This window comes from Platichthys flesus, chromosome 13 (genome assembly GCF_949316205.1).
Source record: "Platichthys flesus chromosome 13, fPlaFle2.1, whole genome shotgun sequence".
Taxonomy (NCBI): Eukaryota; Metazoa; Chordata; class Actinopteri; order Pleuronectiformes; family Pleuronectidae; genus Platichthys; species Platichthys flesus.
The window spans coordinates 7,112,665-7,135,766 of NC_084957.1; the positions used below are offsets into that span (position 1 = coordinate 7,112,665).

The window sequence follows — 23,102 nt, forward strand, 5'->3', positions numbered from 1 at the left end:
AAAGACACAGAAAACACAGAGACTAAATACACAAGGTTAATAATACACAGGAGAATCCAAGAAAGGCAGCTAATCAACAAAGGAGGGAAAATCGACAAAGACAGGAAGTAAAGTAAAAGAGATAGACAAGGAGTACAGTTTCAAAATAAAACAGGAAACAAACAACTCACTGAGCAAATAAATCCAAACATACAGAACAAAGTCCAAACTCAAGGAGACTGTGAGTCCAAAACGAATATCAAAAGTTCAAACACAAAAATCTCTCAAATGTTCACAGAGGCAGAATCGTGACAGGATGCTAGTTGCCAGTCTACTGTTCCATAGTATTCATTCATGTTTTGCCAGGTTGTTTAATTAATGTATTGTTTGTTTGTCATATCTAGTCTTCCATATTGAGAAATTCAGAACTGACACTGTACTGAAAAAGAAGTTTAACATCCAAGCAGGAGGACAAAAAGGAAATGAAGTGTACTATATCTGCATATGTAGAGATCTTGTATATGAACAACAGTAAGGGGGGTGTATATTAATACAATAATGTGTATAGATTTTGAACAGAATGAAATGAATACACTTAGATGGTGCATTGCATTACATATTGATTCAAAGTGTTGTATCCTGAGATTACACTAAACTCGACTGAACAAATAGTCTGCACACAAAGATGAACTAGAGAATCTAAAAGTGCTAGTTATTCTGGTGTAGAGCGGATGGAGCCTGATGAGGAGCCAGCTCCCAGCTTCCTGTTGCAGTCTTTCTTCCCAATGCGTCACATGGTCTCCCCCAGTTCTTCACTCCTCTTTAGCTCTTACATTGAAGGAGAAACTTTGAATTCATTAAAACAGACCTGGGGTCAAGATATACTAATGTATACTAATTAATCCTCGTTCCTGCTTTAAACACAATACATGTTATATAAGTATAAAATACTAAACTAAACACCTCCCCTGGCTGGACAGTGACTAGTTCAAATGATTTCTTCTTCCATTCCTGTTCACTCTTGCTGATGAAACACATGCTTTGAGTGTAATGTAATGTAATGTAATGTAATGTGATGTAATGTAATGTAATGTAATCACATTCTGATGAGATTACTGTTGGTTTTCTTTATCTCAGCTGTCCAGATCTGCCCTCGTCCCACATCCAAACTTATAAAATGTAATTACTTAAATAATAATAACATTAACTGGGAGACATTTTATTTTAAACAAGATAGCTGCCAAAAAGTGTCTCCATCATTTCACCACAGATATGTGAGAGATTGGAGTAGTATCGTTGCTGCGATGTTGACTATTGTCGGATGAGATTTATTTTTTCAGAGATTTATTTTGATTAATACCTTGTTTTTCTCAGTTTTATGTTCGATAATTTACATAATTCAATTAATGGCAAATATACAGTATGTGGCACAACATACATATTGTGTCTGGCTCTTAGATCTGTAACTATATCATGCAGTGCACCTTGTATGCTTGTTGTAGAAGTGATGTATGATGGGATGGTGCCATTTTGGGGTTGTGTGGAGTTCAGCTGTCCCTCCATGTGGATTGAGACAGAAACTGTCAAAACTACAAGTTTAAGTAAAGTCCAGGAGGAACACTCTGCCTTCTCTATCAAATCAATGCTACCTTACGATTTTTAAGATCGTATCAATGCTTCACAAGATTTCTCAGTGGTTTATTGTGATTATTTCTTTATTTAAACAGTGTGGTTTTAAAATGGGAAGACATGAGCCATGAGGGTAAAACAGTTAAGCTGCAGAAACAAACAAACAGTGAGCTGAAAGACTCGATAGACCCTAGAGGGATCCGAGGGGAACTGCAGTGTCAAGCTGTAACACCCAAGATTTAGATTAGATGTGAATTTAAATCCAATCCAATCCAATCCAATTTACATTATTGTCCCCATGAGGACATTGTTCTTGGGCCAGAGTCTTACAGCAGCAGCAGATCAGTACATTGTGTGACAAACAACAAAAAACTGTCATGAAACTACACCTCTTAATGTTTTAAAAAGTTGTATTATATTGATTCAAGCCACAATCGTTTCGAAATCTCGAAATAGGTGTTGCACTTTAGTTCAAGATTCACTCCTGCTCATAGTAAATCTTGAAAGTGAAAATGTCGTAATTAACTGACTGGAGAACAGGACAGAGGCTCAGGCAGGAACCAGAATGCATCTCAATTCGCTGTTGAACATCACCCGGCCGTCTTTGACCGTGCTGCACTTGTTCCTCAGGAGGTCCAGGATTCCAGCTCTGACCTCCTGGGTGAGGGACTGGTGGAAATTATTTGTCGCTGTCATGAAATTCAACAAACGTGCCCCCGTGGTGCTGTTTGGATCGTAGCACTCGGTGATGTCGAAGGTGTTGTGGATGACGTGCTCCTCGTACTTCAGGCCCTGCTTCTTCAGGCTGGAGATCACCTCTGCTGACGAGCGGTACTGCGTGATGGCGTCGACGCAGAGCTCCTTCTTGAACGTCTTCCACAGGGTGTCCCAGCCGCCGTTGGCTGCAGGGTGGTGAGAGATTAACAATTCAGTAGTGATGTTGTTAGATGAAGTAAAGATGGACGTGTTTCTTGTTTTGCAATGAAGATCATGCAAAACAGGACGAATCAGGAAGCAACAGGACTAATAATTTTTTTTTTGGCCATTTAGGCGCATGATTGATATTTCACAATTTCACAATAATAACATATATACCTGCTTCAACGATGATCATGAGTGTGCCGTTGTTTTTCAGAAGGCTGTGGGAGAACTTGATGGTGTCATCGACGTTATCCACGTAGTAGATCATCTGTTCAGAGGAGAGAGAGCTTTCTATTTCCCGAGTAAAGGCTGAATACATGAAAGCACTCATAGAGACACGGGATACACAAGTAACACGAGCTGCTTACACAAAGTGAGACACCAACACTCCTCTGGTCATTTGCAAACTAAATGTCCACACAGCAAACTCCTAATACCTGGATCATGTGTATGAAGTCAAACTTTTTCACGTCTCCCTTCGCTTTCACTTGCTTCTCATAGTCCCCGCTGTGCATGATGTGCCAAGCAAACTGGACCTTCTGAAGGCTGGTGGTCTTTGCTACCAAAGCTACAGGTTGGACAGAACCGAGAAAGACAGCAGGGATGTTAGTGACGGATTAAATTGATACATTTGCAAAATTAGAAATAAGTACTCAGACCCCTTTGGCAGTACTACAGGTTCCAGTATTCTTCCATAAACCTTGCACATCCTGATCAGGGCTAATTATGCCACTATTACTGGCAGATTTTGACAAGCAACTGTCACCTTCCGGTCTCTCCATGGATGTTCTACAGCAGGGGTCTTTTTCAGGCCAAGGTTCCCCAAACTGGTGGGGAGATGGAGCAGGGACCCCCAACAATATATATTGTATAAAATTATGTTTTATATTAAACTGGGCCTAGTACCATGTATAAACATAGATACCCTGTTATTGTGCATTCAACACTGAGCTATTAAAGTAATTCACAGATTCATGTTTTTATTTTAAACATACATGTAAAAAAGACAGTGAATCTTCAAGCCAGGCAGGAGGCGGATAAAACATCTGCTTCCTGTGGTGAAGCAAATCTGCAGCATGGCTTTGTGAGGAGTTTACTTTGGTGATCTTTGACCTGTGGTCATCATTTTGTGCTTTTTGTGTTCCCTCTTTCAGAGGTTCTTTTTTGGAAGCAGCTGAGCCTACCTGTACTTCTACTGCGAAAGAAAGATAGAAAACGACAGCGCCTGTTGTGGTGATTTTAAAATTGCTGATACCTTTAAAGTTGTCTGTGAGCTCCGTGCTGCCCTCCACAATGTCAGCGGTGATGGGAACAGTGGGGAATGTCGACTGCAGCAGAGAAAGGATCTGGACGTCCATCTCCCCTGGAAGGAACCACTTTGCATCAGAGTACTGCTGCTTCAATGTGAAAACCTCCAGGCTCAAGAAGGATTTGAACTGACCACTGCAAACATTTCTGTAACAACTGTTCAACTAAAGAGAGGTCGAAATGTCAATTACATGTGTCTAATACACGTGTGTGTGTGTGTGTGTGTGTGTGTGTGTGTGTGTGTGTGTGTGTGTGTGTGTGTGTGTGTGTGTGCGTGTGTCATACAGATTGACAGACAGAGTGGGTATCTTATCATTTTACTGTGACAACTTTGTAACTGCCGCTGTGCTTTAATCATTGAAATTTGTGACCTACATTCATGACCTGAGACGAACTCAGTAGCAAGTGTCCTCCCACAAATAATGCAGCAAATCCTCCTTATTGCAGCGTTATGATGAGCAGGAAACTCAGCTCAGGAGGAGCTGCACTTAAAATCACCTCTACTACAATATATACAGTGTATTGTGTTGTGGTTTTCATCACTTACCTCCACCGCTTCCAACGCCCAGAACATCCAGACCACTTTTACCTGCTCCAATTCTACATCCACACAAGAGAAGAAATAAAAATAAAAATAAATTATAAATATTACAACATATATGAACTTTTAATTACCCAATAGCACATAATACTATAAATATAATAACTGTGCTCTATCTGTCACTTATTGAATAAGACCATGTATTCATGTTTGTGTGTAAGCAAGAAAATATGTCGATCTTTGAATGCAATTTATGTAACAATGCAAGAATAATTTAATTTACATGTTTTACTGAAGGTATATGACTATGTGTATTTGTGTCTGACTATAGACAGCACCTATCAATGCTGCTATGAGGTTGACACAGACATGTATTTGTCATGAGAGCAGTAGATATAAAAATAAAATCACTGTTCATCTCCCTTTGTAAAGACAGTCTCTTAACTGTTGAGAGAAGTAATTAGCTGAGACCTCAGTCAGGCAGCTGAATGATCCCCCATCCCTTCAGAAAGCAGAAAGACAGACAGAGGGCACTCACTGCCTCTCGGCTCGTCTGGGTATACGTAGTAAAAATAGCAGGAAGATGATACAAAAGAAGCAAAGTGCTGCACTCCAACCTCTCTGAGTGTACCTTTTAAACTGGGCTGGCAGGAGGCTGTGGATGCCCTGCACAATGGCCTCGTGTTCTCCAGAATGTTCCAGGTAGAACTGGAAGCTATGCACTGCACCGCCCTCGTAACATGTGTGCTTTACTTCTGCAGCCATGACTGGTCCCTGTAAGGAATCACACGTAGAGTGGTTCGACATGAAGGGAGAAGCACAGAGTTACCACACTTTCTAAAGCTCATACCCCCAAAAACCACTATGCACTTATTTCACTAGAGAGCTGATTTGAATCACTCATAGAAAGTTTGTAAGAATTACCTTGAACTTGTTGAAGCCACAGGGTTGATTCTCTTCCGCACTTTATAAGGAACAGTGTTAGTTACTGTCTCCACCCACAGGCTGGCTGGCCAACTTTCCCTGGAGCTCTTGTTACATAACCCTCGAGAGCTGAACTTTGCCTGAGGCAGCTGCCGGTGTTTTCCCTCAAATCGCATGACTCTTTCCAAATCTGCCTGATCATTAATCATTTAAAGGAATCCAACATTTCAACACAAAGATATTTCTTATGTAACAGTTGACAGAGACATTATATAATTTCCTGTAGTGAAGCACTAAAACACAATTTATATTGTTATTGTAATACAGGGGGCTATTAGTTTTATAGTAATATAGCCTTGTACTTTTGTTGTACTAGAGCAAATAACTTTTATTGTCATAAATCTGATTACATTAATGTAATAAAGCCAATTACTTTTACTGCCAAAACATAGTGTATTACTTTTACTGTATTATTGCTGATATCTCACCTATGGCTTTTATTTTGATGTATAGCTTCTTTAATTCATTTGTTGTGCACCTGTAAACAACACGGAAATTCAAAGTGCTTTCTATAAAATATAAATGGCATCATTACAAATTGTAAAAGTAACATAAGGCAAGAAAAGTAATTCAAAAAGAAACTGAAAAGAGTCACAAAGAGAACTGAAAATAAATAAAAAGAAACAAGAAACAAAAGAGTGAAAGTAATAGTGCAGTGTAGGAAAGAAACAATCTTAGATTTATTCAAAGGCAGTGGAAAACAGGAAAGTCTTCAGCACTGATTTAGAATAACTGAGAGTTGCAGCAGACCTGCAGGTTCTTCAGGGCTTGTTACGCATTCAATTATATTAGAAAATCTGAACGCTACTTTTAGTTTTGACTTTATCATATTATCTTAATTAAATCCTTCTAGAGCAACTTGGACAATTTTAGGATTACTAAGGATGTTTTCACAGTAATGATCTAATCATTTCAATCACATGAAGATGTATTCATACAAGCTGCAGGTTGGATTTTATTTCCCTCGGTTTTGTTATTTTAAAATTCAGTGCTCGTTGACACTGACTTTTATTATTTGGCAAAGCAAAACTTACTGCATAACACTTTCAGATGAGAACATCCCATCGACCTCCACAGCAATTCAGGACATGTTTTACCAAAGAAGTGCAGAATAATGGGAAATTGAAAGGTAAGAGAGTCGTTCAAATGAAGCATGAAAAACGAATTATACTTAAAAACGTGATGACTGAGTGTAAAACACTTGTGCAACAACAGCTCTTATCTTCCAAAAAATAGCTGTTTTAAATCCACTGGCAGCTTCAGCCTCTTCTCTGGGCGTGTCAGTTGTTCTCCCACAGTTCACAGCCAGTTCATTTCAACTCTAAATACTGGAGTGTCATGGGCATTTCATTTTCAAATAAAAGCATTCTCATTAGTGGGAAAGAAGGTGACAGGAAGGTCATTTCTTTCTTTTTTCTAATAAAGACATGTAATTTAAAAGCACCCGAGGATATCAGACTATTTCCCAATGCCTCCTTTACGCCCTTGAAATTGAAGTTTAAATCTTGATTGCATGCCACAGAACCAAAGGCCAACTACATAACTTTAACCTTCTGGTGAAATGTATCGAACAGAGATTTAATTTAAGGTGGCGGAGGAATCGATCGATCATGGGGGGGATACATCAGAGCCTGAAGTGGACCAGCTTGACATGAGATGTTCCCAAAGTGTGGTGCACTTCTAAAAACAATCTTATTTCTAACATTGCCATGGTGACACGCTTCTCATCGTCTTATTGATTGGTGGCTGAGTTTTTTTATCAAATATGAGCTTGTCTGGGGCACACACCAAAGCGCACTGTTCATGGGCTGACCTGGAGAGCTCTCTTCTCTGGAGAGATCTCTATTAGAGGACCTGAAGACGATAACACAATAGTTCTCAGCAGCACGGCTCAGGCAGGATCGCACAGTGACATTAGAAAGAGGAAGCTGACACATCTGGCTCGGTTTGGTGCAGTCGAAGACAACCATTACAAAAGCAATTCAATAAACTGCTGCAGTTATTTCCAGCTATATTGCAGATACTGTAGCTCTGGATGTGTGCTTATATTTAATGTATATGTGTGTGTGTGGGCACGTGCATGGAGTCTAGGCATCCCATACAGACAAGGGTTTATTATTTTTCCCACATTTTTTAAATACATTTAGCTTCTTCTTCTTCTTATTGTTATTATAAGTAGTAGAAGTAGTAGTTGAAGCGGCAGAAGTAGTAGTACTATTATTATTTGTGACAGGTGTCTAGTTGTGTATATATTTGTGTGTCAAGCAGATGTATTCATTTATTATTATTTTTGTATTTTTGACTGTGACCGTGGTCAATGATCTGCTAATACGTTTTATATGTACTGTATCTGGACCCATTATATGCCCATCCCTGTATTTCACAGTCCAGTTACTATTACTGCCCTCAAGATGGCGCCAATACTTCAGCTAATTCACGAACGTTTGTTCTGGGTGATAACAGACGATAAGAGCATTGAGTCTCTGTTTATCTAACCAATATACGGCCTGTATCAGCCTGTTCTTATCACACATACAGGTGAAAAGATATGTTGTTTTAAAAATATAATAACATATGGGTTATGTAGTCAGTTAGCTACGTGGTCTGTATTTATACAGTGATTATTGGGATTTCAAAGTGCTTTACAGTACAGTTTATTGCCAGTGTGTGTACGGGAAGCACTTGTTTCTATAAGGTCCAACACCAATGGACACATCGGCATGCATATGAAGAAGACTGGGATTGAACCCTGAACCTTCTGGACAACCGCTCTACCCCCTCAGCCACAGCCTTACAGGAGAATTAGTTTAGAAAGAACCACATCAAGTTAACTTTGCAAGTAAATTCAACAGCTAAATCCAAATGCTACACACACTCTCACAGGAGCATTCAGCTTAGTTAAAATTAAAACTTCCAGCTCCATGGAAAATATGGCATTTTCAATTTCCCATTTATTTTCATATTTCCAACATATCATGATCCAACGAGCGCAGCTGTGTAATGGTGTTGGCAGCACAGTCTGCTCCCATTAAAATGATGCGGTGCAAGAATCCGAAGCTCTGATCTTCATCTTCACATTTGCTGGAGAATTTGAGAGGATCGTGATAATGAGACAAACAATTAGCCCATATTCATTTTGCACAAGCGTAGAAGATCATATAGAATTAATAAATAATATTGTATCAACCAAATATAATTGTTATTAAAAAACATACAAAATTTAACTTGAAATGTTTCATTTAGTGCAGTAAGTTCAAGACAATCCAAGACAAGGCGTTTCCCACATATGCTAAGAGCTTGTTAAAAATATGTCATTTTAAATAATGTTTTTAAAACGATGTTATCATCACAGTGCAAATCTCACGTTCACATTACAGAGTGTATTCAGGAGAGCTGGTCCAGGACTATCACTCCCAGGGTGTTATTAAAGATAACTCTGCCGTTGGACTCCGTGCTGCAGTCTGAGTGTCGGAGCAGCTCCAGGACTCCGGCTCTCAGCTCGGACGAGGCCGTCTTACTGAAGTCCAGCACCTCGGTGAGAAAGTCCAGCAGCAGCTCCCCCTTCTCATCCCCTTCAGTGAAGCACTCGGTGATATCCATTTGAGACGGCAGCTCGTAGCTCTGGTAGCTCACTCCCTCGGAGTCCAGGATGCTTTTGATGTCTCCAGTGGTCACACACTGACTGATCTCTGAGTAACTGAGCTGGTGCCTGTAGGTTCTCCACAGCTTCCCCCAACCACTCACCTCTGGAATAGACATGAAAACAGCACTAAGTGGACTTTGCCAACCAAGTCTGTATCCTTGGTCCCAAATTGTAGCACGATTAATACAATAAATGTGACAATCACGTTAACACACCAACTCCAAAGTGTCATCTGCCATTACATGTCATGTATGTGTTTTTGGAACAGGCTCAATTTGACTTGGTGTCCAATGACATCAAGTCTTAGAACCACGTTAGCAGCTCTGTCAGTCAATAGCAAGACACAGCACAGTGGTGCTTTAAGTTAAATGCTAACATTTGCATGCAAGCATGAAATTGCACCATGCAGATCTTTATCAGGTATTGTCCAACATTGGCACCAACTTAGTTTAGCGAGTTAAGATGTGTGTAAGTTGCTAATTAGCAATAACTGGATGTTTTGATATTTTCCTATATAAATTAAAAGTTTGACCTGCTGGTGGCACTAAGAGAAAAGTCAGGAGATCTCATTGTAGGATTCATTGTTTGTGGACCTTGACTGTTTGAACCAACTTTCATAAAAAACACATTCAATGGTTGTTGATGGATCCCAGTCTGAACCAAAGTGGTGAACCGACCAACTGACAGATTGACATGAGCATCTCCTGAGTCGTGCTGCCAGCGATGGATGAAGGTTTGCAAATTAAAAGGCCACATTAACAGAAGCCAAAATATCATAAATATTGGAATAGAGTATTTCTCCATATGAAAAGTGTAAAGTGTACACCAGAATGCAAGAGAGGGATTTCCTCTATGTTTCAGCGGTGGTAGTTTCTCACTGAGTTACATGGTTGAACTGGTTCTCATCCCTATATGAACTGCATGTCCTGTATAAGCATGAGGATCAGTACATTGACCGCCTGCAGCACTACTCACCACATATGGATAGAATGTGATGATCCGTGCACTTACCAGAGACCAGGATGATGATGAGCTTCCCATTCTTGTCGAGGAGACTCTGGAAGAAGTTGACGGTCGCTGCAGGATCCTTCACATAGTACAGCATCTGTCGATGTTCACCACAGATAATGAGCTGGTGACTAGAGTCATACAGAGTCCAATTATAGTGCCGCGTTAGACAGATGTTCTAATGGGATTAATTGCTGCACAGCACGACCAGATGATTATGACCTGGATGTGTCAAAAAATACAGAACCGCCGCATTGTGAAAAAAAACACAGACCTGTATCATGTGGATGAAGTCGGCTTTCTTTGTCATCTTCTTCACTTTCCAGTGCTCCTCAAACTCAGAGGATGTCATCTTGTTCCAGGAGAATTTGATGAAATCCAGCTCCGGTTTCTGGGACACTAAAACTGCACACATGGGAAAAACAGTTGCTGTAATTCACACGTCACTGTTTTTATTCCAACTTGCTTTGTGAAAATGACACGTTGCTATATCCCACACTTTGCAGAAACACAACATGTAGCCTGAAAAAAATCATTATTTAAAACTCTCTATATTATATAATAAAGTCATACTGGAATACATGGAATTAGATTTTACTACAGTGACTAATTTTAGGCCATGACAACTGCTTTGGACCCTGATCACACCTCATAAATACCAATGGAAACCAATTGGCACCATCAAGAGGTCATTTTTGGTTCTATTATATTTCTGATTAAGGGGAAATTATTTTAAGAAAAACTATTACACTAGAATTGTGCTTTAGAACAATGGTATATCTTTCAGTACAGTTTATGCAAAAGGTCTTCAGTGATCGACTGCAAGTTTTAAATGTGCAAATATGCAAAAGTCTTCCTACAAAGCAGTAATTCAAACCACAGCATTTTCATGGAGTAATTTACTGTGTCATCTATGTTGAACACACCACAACAGAACCAAAATTCATGGCACAAGGAAAAGTGAGGATAGAAGTTTTACAAGAAAGACATTTCTAAAATAAACCTATGATACTATGTGTAGCATGGTTAATGATTCCACTTGCCATCATTTATCATTACATTCTATTAAGTGTCATCATCTTCATTTAATACTTAATATTGTTTATAACGTATTATAAGTTCCAAACTGGGACTGGAGGCATTGTTTGTAGCGTGAGCTCCCTCTGCTGGCCCTCATAATGTTACCAGTCCACTGTATGCTGTCCCTGGCTTTGCATGAGAATAAATTAGCTTTTATATTTAAGAGGTCATTTATTTCAGCAAATTCTGAATCTTACTAGTAAGAAGTTGGATGTTAGAAACCTCACATGACTTCTTCTAACCAGACTACAGAGGTGAGGGTTAATGGCTGTTACATCACACAGCCTGATAGAGAGAGTGCACGGCCGTTACACAAGCACCTGATGAACTGTCTGGATGAGTCACGAGTCTGAAATCACACACAGCAGCTGCCTTTGAGCGGCCGAAGGATGAAATAATGAGGAAGCGGAAGTTTATCGAGAAACTTTCATTGGCTCTGGGTTTTGAAATACACGATGTGAATATGAGAGTAGCCGTCAGGAGCCGATCGTGGATCTGCAGCCGACTCAGAGCCATTTGGGGATTCAGAGTTTGAATCAAAGACACATCAGAGGGCTGAATACTTGCTGACACAAGGGCTTGAGGAGGTGAGGTGGTTGAAGGAACTCCTCCTCCTATTACACGGATGCCTGTATTACTAATGCATGAGTGTGAAAGCCATGAGCTGCTTTAAGAAAAACAGAAAAATCACCATTAAGAAATACAGTAAGTAGAACGACACCTCTTTTTTTCCTGTTAAATTAAATACTGAAACATATTTTGATGGGTATGTGGATATACAGACGCAGTATGATTGTGCGGTATTTGTGAGAGTGTGTGTATGTGTGAGAGCGTGTCTGTGTGTGTGTGTGTGTGGACAGAGGCCGTACCTTTGTAGTTGTGTAGCTGCTGGCTGCTGGGCTCCACCACCTCGTTATCCACAGTCACCCCTGGGTGCTTCTTCCGCAGCTCAGAGAGAATCTTGAGGTCAATCTCACCTGCAGGTATGAAGCACTTGTTTTTTCAAACCACCCATTTTTAGAAAAATAATAAAAAAGAACTCTGAAGACGAGCACATCATCTCGATGCTCGCGTCCAAGTGGGACAAGGAAATAACAGATAGTAATGGGCAGTTGTGCAGAGGCTGCACTTATGCTGCCGTGCCAATGGAACAGGTCACCACTATGATATTCTCTTTAACATCGACTTTGTTCCAGGTCGGACTGAAGCTGACAAGTCGCCACGTACGAAGGAATCTTTGTCAGCGGAGGAGCCGACGCGGAGAGATGTCGACCTCTCTCGGATTAGATCCCATAATAACTTACTGGGGAGTTTGCGGTCGTTCAGAGAGACTTTACAGTCCATTAGAGGATCTGCAGCCGCGCTCCATTATGATACCAACATGACAGCTCAGGTAAATTAAATTGGCTTTGACACAGGGGGGAGGGTAAACAGCACCTCCCGGGCCAGTAGTCACTTTGCTCAAGATCAAATTAACCTTGCTGTATCATGAGCCCTGGAAACAATGGGCCGTAAAACTACAGCGCGGTGAGGTCGCCTCGTCTGCACCGAGGTTAAAGATTAATCTGGCGGCCGGACAGACGCTTACAAACCCTTGACAGTGATAATAAGGGTAAAAGGTTTTTAGTGCCGGGGCCATAAATGACAGCAGTGCAATCGGAGCGGTTACAGCGAGCTAATGCAACAACACCAACCTCACCTCGGCTGTCTGCCGCAGAGGACACTGCTGCTATTTAACGTGTCACACAGAACATAAGTTCAGCAGTGGAAAAGTGTCCTATAAAAACCTGGGCTCTTACCGGCTCCACTTCCTACTCCGATGACATTCAGATGGGACTTTCCACCTCCGATGCTGAGGAGAGAGCAGAGGAGGAGAAGGAGGAGAAGAAGAAAGAAATAAGAAAAGACTCTACAGAAAACTCAAGACTCAAAATTCACCTCCTGCAGGCTGCCAAATGCGGTTTTACATTTTGGTGGCTTGTAACTGTCGATGCTGCCCGACACCGAACTAGTGTCTGGAGAACCTCCAAACACTGAGGCTGTGATTGTTGCCCCCACGCAGTCTGTCAGTCGCTGTCTTGATTTTTTAATGACGCCATTGAACCACACTTTTTATTTACTTGTCACACACACACACACACACACACACACACACACACACACACACACACACACACACACACACACACACACACACACACACACACACACACACACACACACACACACACACACACACACACACACACACACACACACACACACAGAGAAGAAGGGTTTGGCTTGGTTCTCCGCAGCATGGCCTTCACTTGCTACAGCCTATATCAACATAGTTAAACAAGAGAGTGAATGACTAACTCCCGCTCCCAGGCACGTACACACTGTTCAGCCTGTTCATACATGTGCCTTTGTCAGGGAAATGATTAAAACTTTCCTCAATAGAAACAGTACATGCTCTCTTTTGGAATCGATCTCAAACATCTAACACTGCTATAATCATAATATCGTCTTCAGTAATAATACTGATATTATCATTGGATATAAACTGATTCATATCAAATTGAAAGCAGCGCATGTGATACTATCCTTTGAATTTGGGTGATCAGATGTTCTGTTTGAACTGTGGAGGTTTTTGATAGTTGCCAGCTAACGGCTAATGAGGCAGAAACTAATCAATGGTATCAATGGCTCCTTTAATAGAAATTCTGGTGTTGTCTTTTTGTTCAGCACATTGAAGAAGTTACTTGTTTTATCCTCCTTCATTGCCGTCTCAATTTTCATGTTCACAGTTTTCCACTCTCTGACGCTTAAAAGTTAGTTTCCTCGCTTTATGTGATCAACACTAGATATGTGTTCACTACAGTCTGACGTGATCTTTCAGGATTATATCCATCTTTGAGAGTTTTGCTGATCCAGAATTATTATTTTCTGTATAAAAATAAAAACTTTTCAAAGTTGTCAGTGCCAACATGTGGACAACCCATGTACTTTGTAATGTTTTACTCTATGTATTATTAGCGGCCATGTGGGTCATTAGCAATATACACTGTCTCAGTTACTTTACTTACTATCAGTTGAGCACTAATGGAGTTTGTATGAAGTTTCAAACTTTATTCTTCCAGATAGGTTATGCTGTACATCGGTTATATGATGATATACATCGTGTTATACAAGTCAAGTTTTCTAAACTTGTTCAAAAATGTTGAGGTTAAACTCCAATACTGCAACAATACTGCATTTGTACAGAGTCTCATTTTGAATACGATCGACTATTCTATTCTCACATATTACATTCAGCAGGAGTCTGATGTATTCGGGTCTATTGTGGAAAGTGGTTATGAATTCACTCATACCTGGCGAGGATGTCTGGCAGCGTGTTGTGGATGAAGTCCTGCATACACTGGTGCTCAGAGGAGCGCTCCAGGAAGAGCTGGAAGGATTTCAGGTACCTGCTATCGTCCTCAACCAGACACTTCAGTGGAGATGCCATGGCACATGGAATCTGGCAAAGATAAACTAGTGTCATCAACTGCCAACAAAGGTCAGAATGCAAATCTACGAAATGTGTTTGTTTGTGGTTTCTCTTTTCGTTTTCCTGTTTTGTTTGAGCTGCACCACTGATGCTGTTGCAGCTGAACATTAATTGCCCTCCAACTTAAAGTCTAACTTTTCAACTGTCATACACGACATTATATAACCAACTCAAGTCAATCAATAACAGATCGAACACGTTCCTTTTCCACATTTAGTTCACATGTTGAAGATTGGACACATCTTAATCTACACTAACAATTATTTTATGTTATAGAGAAAAGCTTAATTTCAGAATTATAGATCCATATCGGTAAAGACATATAATATCAATAAATAAATCATAAAAAACTGCAAAAAATATAGAATACAATTATCAGCTGTGTCTTATTGTTGCCTTCAATTAGCTTCAGTTTGTTTGCCTTTAATTCTTAACTTGTAAACTGCAACTTTGGTTTGAAAGGTGCTACATAAATCATTTATTTACAATTAGTATCACACTTTGTCAAACTCATTACAATTCATTATTATTATTATTATTATTACACACACTATAATACATCATCTTTCAAGTTGAAATAAAAAATGGAAGATAAAAAAAAACACAATTAGATCATAGAGGTCATAGAGCAAAGATACAGAACTGTGACATGAGACAAAAGCTTAAAACCAGATCACAATAAAACATGTTGTCACAAATACACAACACGTCAGTGTCTTCACACTGTTTCTCTATCAACACAGTGTGTTTGTGTCCCCACGAAGTCACGTTCACACACACAGTCCCTCCACCCAGGGAGTCTCAATCGATCCCTGCACAACCAGTCTCTCCCAAAGCAAAACCAGCTTCACCGTCTCCGCTGGTAATCTTTACTGTGTGAGCGGTTACATTGTATCTGTCACACGTGCACAACACACACACAGACACACACACGCACATTCACGTCTCCTTCCACGGCTACTGTCGTTTGCTCGCTCCAGCTGAACGTGTAGATTTACTGTGTGTGTGTTTACTGTGTGTGTGTGTTTACTGTGTGACACACGGAGAGAGAAGCACATTTGTCCACTTACATGTCTCGCAGAGCCGAGAGTCTGCGTCACGATCAGTCTGAGGTCTAGATGTGCAGCCTGAGCGAGAGAGAGAGAGAGAGAGAGAGAGAGAGAGAGAGGGAGAAAGAGAGAGAGAGAGAGAAACCCTCCCACTGCTTCCTCTGCACGGAGACTCCAAGAGAAACGATCCACCTAGTTACACGACATACTACTTAAAGGGATAGTTCACCCAGAAATTAACATTCACAGGTGTCAGAGGATAAACTTTGTAGCAGCCAAATCCAATACAGTTGAAGACAATGGTGACCAAGAGTTCAGACGTAATAAAACAACAGAAGAAACAGAATTGGCTCCATACTGCTTGTGTGGTGTCATCCAAGTGTCAGCAAGACGTGACATTCGTATTCATCTTGAAACAAGAATATTTACACCAACTTTTAAACCTAAGTGGCTAAGCTAGCAGACGTAATGTGTCCAAGGGTCCGCGGATGCACCTTGTCAATAGCGGACATTAAGGCGTAAACATTGTACATATATGACCTCAAAGCAAACATTTATAAATATGACTAAGAAAGTGAAAAGCAAAACTTGGCTCCGTCCCCTGAAGCAGAGCGAGACCAAAATGTATTGAGTTCATAACCTTAACCATAACGCATCCCTCCACCAAGTAGTCGTTGTAATCTGTCGTATAGTTTTCGTACGACTGCTAAAAACATAATCTCCTTGTCAGAGTTCGTTAGTAAGCGCAGGTTCCAGTCTGTTTAAATCTATGGCTCTATAGGGTGACCCTTCAGATTACGGTTGGATTATAATCTGTGTTTGATACAGAAGGAGTCATCAGAAAGAACTTTACAGGGGCAGCTAAGCCAGTCGAGACAGACAAATTTAATTCACTACGAAGTCACATGATAATAATCTGCAATATATTTGAATGTATAATGCTGCAAGGATTGATTTAAGGAAGTAATCCATCATGTCAAAGACACCAAATTGTTGCATAATAGGAACAGACACGATATTTATCAGGATTTGTTCCGAGTCTCTGTTACCTGGTTTTCTCATTAAACGGATACCGGTGCATTTTTAACAACCAGAGGATCTTCAGATCTGTGCTTTGGGTAAGGTCAGCAGAAATGTGAGCTCTGCAGTGATCCGCTCCTAAAACGTACACGATAAAGACAAACTATATAAGATGTTTTTCACAATATACTCATGAAAACAAGCTGAATGAGTAACTTCAAGAACAGAGACTGAAGGAGATGCCACGGTGTTCGCTCTGTCTGTGACACCCAGTACTCCCACTGGTTATTATGTCAGATAGTCAGGAACTAGGCCAAGGACTCAAATTAGATTGAAATTATGCCGCACAGCACATCTGAAGAGATGCTCCAGCGGGGGAAGCTTAGGCAGATATGACTTTAGGAGCCTATAGTGGTCTATGATGATGTATTGTTAAGTCCGAAGACTGTCACTAGATCTAATTTAAGACATTTCCCACAGAGCTCAGTGAAGGGTCAGGGTAGCTCAGGGCCCCTGGATGCAGGCGGACCTTGTTTCGGGAGTTTGTCACAGTTCTGCTCTGTTTTTGACGAATGAAGCAAAGTGTGAATTCATTTAGGACGAGTCTCTCTAAGTGTCATTCTCTCTCTCTCTCTCTCTCTCTCTCTCTCTCTCTCTCTCTCTCTCTCTCTCTCTCTCTCCCTCTCTCTCTCTCTCTCTCTCTCTCTCTCTCTCTCTCCTCTCTCTCTCTCTCTCTCATCCTCCCTGCCTCTTGTTGGGTGTTTAGAATAATCCAATCCGATTTTGTCAGGATCTCAATCAGTCAATCACGTTGTTACTGTCAATGTGTAAATCTGCTCCTCTCGCTTGCTGTCAGCTGTCATTTCAGTGATTCGCTATGACCCTCCTCCTCCCCACCTCCTCCTCCTCCTCCTCCTCCTCGTCCTCCTCCAGCCTCCTCCTCCTCCCTAATCACCTCCAGCCTCCAATATCCCCGCAACCTTGGTGACATCAAAAAGTGTCTGAAGGGCCAAATGGACTCTCATTTAAATCACATTCCTTTCATCTCTTATTGTGCAAAGCATTAAATTGTGTTAATTTTTCACCTGAAGTCTTTCTTGATGAAATACAAACTACTGGCAATGGTAACAGCTTTTTTAACGTAATTGAATTTGTATCTTAATTTGCTCCTGTGTGATACATTTACATTTCTCTGCCCAGAAGAAAATGAACTTCAAATTGCAGCATTGTATCATTTGACCTTTTTTATGTCCAAAATTCAATGATCCGCTTGTTAAAAACTTGTTGCCAGAGGATGAGGTGAGAAGCATACTTCACCTTATTTGACCTGTTTTTCTGTCCTGTATTGACTGAGCTCAAGCCAGGCTGAACTTCAGAGTCCTTTTCTATCGAGCACATGATGATGAGCTTATCTCTCCATTCCTCAACGTGCACCTCTGTTCCTTCACCCTCTCAGATGTGTCGCCCTTCGAATAATTAGGAAAATATTACCACAAGACGAGAAATCAGTGAGGATAAATCAGTTTTTCTGCTGAGATTCACATCTTTGTAATCGAATCCCTCTCGTAGCTGCTGAAGCAGAAATCTGTTTTGACTAACTCAGTCTAATTTACTGCTGGATATTTATCAGGATCAAAGAAACTGACTGACACACACACACACACGAGCGCACAGTCCTTTCTTAGCGAGGACACTCTGGCATAGTGCATTCCCTGTAGCTTCATAAATGCCTAACCCTGATCCGTACCCTAACCCGACCCTAAAATGTCCTCCCTCTGAAGGATTATGCTCAGAATGGTTCTCACAGTGACGTAAGTAGAAACAGACCTCCACAAACACACACACACACACATACACACAAAAAGGTTTGCATAGCTATCCTTGTTAGCATTGTTCATCGACTCCCAATCATTGTGGACAGCCTCTAACCAAAACTTTAAACCTATCCTTAACCATGACCAATTCATGCCAGAACCGAACTTTAACCAGGACCCTCAGAAATGACCAGGCTTCATCTCACCATGGGGTCTACTGGTCCTGACAAGGTCGGTGTTTATAACTGAGGAGGTAACCAACATGAAAAATGAAACACCCACTTTGCTGCTGCTTCTTTTATCTGTGCGATGATATAATAAGGATGAGGGCGGGGGGGGGGGGAGGGGGGGGGGGGGGCATCTGGCCGCAAGAGAGAGGCAGTGATTAGTTCGCTGGTGACAGCTGTGCTAATCACCTGGCCTGGCGCCCCTCCCCTGAGGCACCTCCACGCCTCCCTCCTGGCAGCCACACGCCACCTCGTCCCTCACCCACTCACCTGCCCGCCCCCCCCACAGTAATGCTTTACATAAAGGTCATTTTTAACAACAGTCTACAGCCGTGCGCCCTGTTAGGCTGCTCTTCGACACGGTGGTGGTCTGAGCTGAACGATGGTCCTGATGATGATGATGATGCTAGTTTAACGGCTCAGGGAGGAACAAAGTCACTACATTAATCATGTCCCTATAATGATGAAGGGATAAGTTAAAGGGATCATCAAGGTGAGGGGAGGTTCAGCCTCTGGAAACCATAATAATCTGGGAAAAAATATGACAACATATCAAGTAGATTCTGAGCTAATTCACAAGTTCTCACCTGTTGGGGGTTCTAGAAGCACGGCTTAGACAAACAGCCAAAACAATGCTAAATGAGACAGTTGTGAATCTTATGAGACAGCAATGGACTTGTAAAAACCTTCCATCCATCCATCCATTGGATGGGAGGGGCTGGAGCCAAGCCCGGCTGCCATTGGGCGACAGGCGGGCACAACCTGGACTGGTCACTTATAAAGACCATCCATCCGTAAACCATAAACCTCACCATCAAAGCCCAGATGTAGTTTGCTTTGTGGCAAGTTCATAAAGGCAAAGTTAACTGCCCTTGTTGTTTTGTCTTCAGAAGACATCAGTTCTACTCATTAACCTTGACTGGATGGTGAGTTTAGTAGATTAGTAGAACATAAACAACATGCAACTGTCATTTTTGGTTTGATTCCCGCTGTTGACCTCCAGTGAGCGGCCTCCACCTCAGATGACATCTGTGGGATCACCGCTACTCTGGTGGGATACAAACAATCACACAATAAACCAGTAATACTAATAAACACTTGATGCTTTAAGAGGTTACGCATCGTTCCTACAAAACATTCGTTAAGCTCTCACTCTGCTCTGCCAAACGTCAGCATGCTGCATTTCATTAGGATGAGCCATCTCGCTTGTAACAGATGAGTCCTGATTAAATCCAGACTCTGTCGTTGCCAAGCCGTTCACATAACTTCACCGAAACCTGCAAAAAGTGTCACAAGGGTGAAAAAACACGAGACAAATTGGACACGACAAGATCGGTCCCGCGACTTTGCCACAGATCAGATGGCCATGACAAAAGCGTTTGAATTCAACCATCTCTTAAACAAAAGTGACAGTCTTAAATAAATGAATTAGATGAGAACAAAAGATTTAAGCACCGTTTCCCCCCCCCCACAACCTGCGGGCAGCCGGGGAATATCAGCCTGGGAATCTGCCTGCAGGGCGAGATGAATCTTATCAGATGCTCATCTATTCCAGGCTCTGCCTCGGAGCCGGCATCGGTAATTACAATTTATCAGGACTGGAGAGTCAAGGAGCCGATGAAGATCACAGAAGGACGGAGCGTCTCTCGTAAAACATATTCCACCGAGTCTGAACTAGGAAGGTGTGCAACGAGGAGAAGAGGGTATGCACCATTTTATTTTCACATTGTTTCACAATTTATTTGCATTTTTGTCCAGCTCTCCATGTACACATAATAGTAACACAAATAGCATGGCACTGTAAACAATGGATGATTTCATACTTTCAGATATTTTCCGGGACATAACTCAGAGGACTTCTCTTCATCAGGTCAGAGGCTGTTCATACTTTCATAATATGAATGTGACCAAATAACTTTTTTTTTTAATTAGTTGGCCATGTTATGTAAAAATGTAAAACACCTCACATATAAGTTGTACATTGACCTCATATTCACCGCGTGGCCCCTTCATCAGCTGAAGAAACACCAGCCCAAAAGAAACCACTCTAAAATGTTTGGCAACTGGTAAAACAGAATCTTATCAAGGCCACTTGGAGCACTCTCTGCCAAAAGGAATCAAGCATGCCTACATACAATCAGCTGTTGACGTACAGTTGTTACAGCATGTAACAGCCATATTTGCACAACCATTAAGATTATAGATTATGTCTGGTAAAATACATTCAGAGGGAGGTCGGATGACACAAGACCAAATCCAAAGTTTGTGGAATCAAAAGGAGAAACAGGGAAAAACTCTGGTCAGAGTGGACAGCACCAAGTGTTAGGAATTTAATTCTCCACTGGGTTTCATGAGGGACGCTCAGGAGGATCCGCGGCGGAATGGTGTAATGGGGTAAGAACCTCCGATCCACAAAGCTGATTTTGGATGATGTTTTGGTGCTAAACAAATCCTGGACGCCTTACTACATGGAAATCTGAATAAAACAAAAGTTATAATTTAAATAAACGAAACCCTTGGCCTGAATAAAAGAAAACAAATTCATGCATGAGCCCGAGAAATAATTCACAATTAAACTGTGCTGACAAATATTTGGTGTCTGCTGTGTTCGAGCCCTATCTTCATGGTGCAAAACAAATATTAAAAACTGTTAAAAAAACGAGCCTGCATCCTTGCGCTCTACCAGCCTAATTCGTATTTACTTCTACAATTGGTTGAATAAATGTCGTAAAAAAAGAAAATGATTAGAGTAAGACGTCCTTGTAAAAGGCATGGAGTATTATTCAATCAGATGAAACCTGTGATCCAGTGGATAATTGGTCCTGTCTGCTCTCGTATGTGTTTTTGGTGGATCGGTGCTGCTCTGTTTCGCCTTTAATGAGAATGAAGTGTCTATGAGGTACGATCATCATCATGCTGGTATTTGATAACTTGCATTCGAAGAATCCGTCAGCGTTGCCGTCGGTTGATCCTGCGCCGCGATTCTCACCAGGGCGGGCATTTTTTTCCCCCGGCAGTCGTTCACACAGTTTCTGACATCGTTCCTTAATTTGAGTCGTCGGTGGACGAGTGTCTTCATGAGCATCAGGGAGGAGAATTTACTGCATCGTTGAATCGTTTAACTCAAGGCAAGCCTGCTTTTGGTTTCCACATATACACAACATATGGCATCATCAACGAAACACAATCTGACAGCAACAACTTGCATTACAATTAAAACACTAGAAAAAGTCGTCTGAAAGGAAAAGAAAAAAGGGAATCAGCACTAACATAGTGCATAAAGTGTCTTGTTCATTCTCAGAGATTGAAAAAAAGGCTGTTTGTTTACCCAAAAGGCTTGTGACATTTTCTCTTTACAAAGATCCAGCACTAATGAGACAAATTCAAATGTCAATGCTCCATCGTCCTTTTTAATGTCTCGAGTGACGGCTGCCTCGAGATGTTCCGTCCCCCTCACGACGCACACACACACACACACACGAGACAAATAACCAGGAGGCCCCTCATACCCCCGGGGGGGGACACCTGCGGATCCACTTTGTCTTTTGCTTTTCAGGAGTTCTTGTGTTTTTGTGGGTTGCAAGCTGTGCTTCAACTATGTGTTCATGTTGCAAGCAATTGAGAAAAAGAAACTACAGGTCCCTTAAGATCCTATGTCCGCTCAGCTTTTGGTCCTCCTCTTCCTGGAGGAAAGATGGCTGCCGCAGAACCTCCGGGCTAAGTCGCCTCTCAGCAGCAGATCACATGAGAGCTTCGTCCATTAGCTCTATTTTTGCAATACAGTTGTTAAAAACGTCTCCCAGCTCAAACAGGTCAGAACGCAGTGAGGAGTCCGTCAGAGGCCGGGCGTGTAATTGTGAGGTATAGCAGCAGCCGGGTTACATATCCATGTCACCGTCATAGGCCAGGGTCAAGGGCTTCTGCGGTGGAGGACACGTCTTGGTGGTTTTGGATGGCTTACTGGGGAAAGAAGAAAACAAAAAAACACAGAATTTGTGGTGTGGAATATACACAGGGGTGACAATGTCCTCATTAGACATGAAAGTGGTTTTCAATACATGAATTATATGTTTTTGTTTGCAGATATGGACTTTAAATATATCGGATACAGGTCAGTGGCCATATTGAGCTTTTGACAAAATTTGGAAACCAGAGCCAGCATCGATCCTGGAGTGTCGCTGCGGTGTCGTGGTCCTGGTGATACACACGCTTGACCACTTGTGTCACTGTTAGCTGTCAATCATGATGTTTCATCTGGTTTATACAGCTTCAAATAACTAACTTAAACCAAACATAGCACTTGCACAATCAGCATCATAAGAACTACCTCAAGCGTGTGCTTTGACATTTTAGTTGCCCATGTCCCA

General features: G+C 41.4%; 3 protein-coding genes across 3 annotated transcripts in view; all 3 read right to left on the reverse strand.

Annotated features, from left to right (window-relative positions):
- Positions 1–1,676: 1,676 nt before the first annotated feature.
- On the reverse strand, positions 1,677–5,419 carry LOC133967083 (histamine N-methyltransferase A-like). Its single transcript, XM_062402298.1, has 7 exons — positions 5,303–5,419; positions 5,010–5,152; positions 4,385–4,437; positions 3,785–3,892; positions 2,967–3,097; positions 2,704–2,797; positions 1,677–2,510 (listed from the first exon to the last, which is right to left on the reverse strand). The coding sequence occupies exons 2-7, from the start codon at positions 5,141–5,143 to the stop codon at positions 2,158–2,160; spliced, it is 873 nt and encodes a 290-aa protein (XP_062258282.1). The 5' UTR covers positions 5,144–5,152; positions 5,303–5,419; the 3' UTR covers positions 1,677–2,157.
- Positions 5,420–8,293: 2,874 nt separating this feature from the next.
- Positions 8,294–15,837, reverse strand: LOC133967084 (histamine N-methyltransferase-like). The gene is made up of 7 exons (XM_062402299.1): positions 15,696–15,837; positions 14,447–14,595; positions 12,893–12,945; positions 11,963–12,070; positions 10,288–10,418; positions 10,017–10,110; positions 8,294–9,108 (listed from the first exon to the last, which is right to left on the reverse strand). Exons 2-7 carry the CDS (start codon positions 14,581–14,583, stop codon positions 8,747–8,749), a joined length of 885 nt encoding a protein of 294 aa, XP_062258283.1. The 5' UTR covers positions 14,584–14,595; positions 15,696–15,837; the 3' UTR covers positions 8,294–8,746.
- A 4,611-nt stretch (positions 15,838–20,448) lies between these two features.
- Positions 20,449–23,102, reverse strand: part of thsd7ba (thrombospondin, type I, domain containing 7Ba) — a 128,622-nt gene continuing 125,968 nt past the window's right edge. Inside the window, exon 27 of the mRNA XM_062402751.1 lies at positions 20,449–22,695. Coding sequence (XP_062258735.1) covers positions 22,614–22,695 — 82 coding nt within the window. The 3' untranslated portion in view covers positions 20,449–22,613. The remainder of the gene's footprint in view (positions 22,696–23,102) is intronic.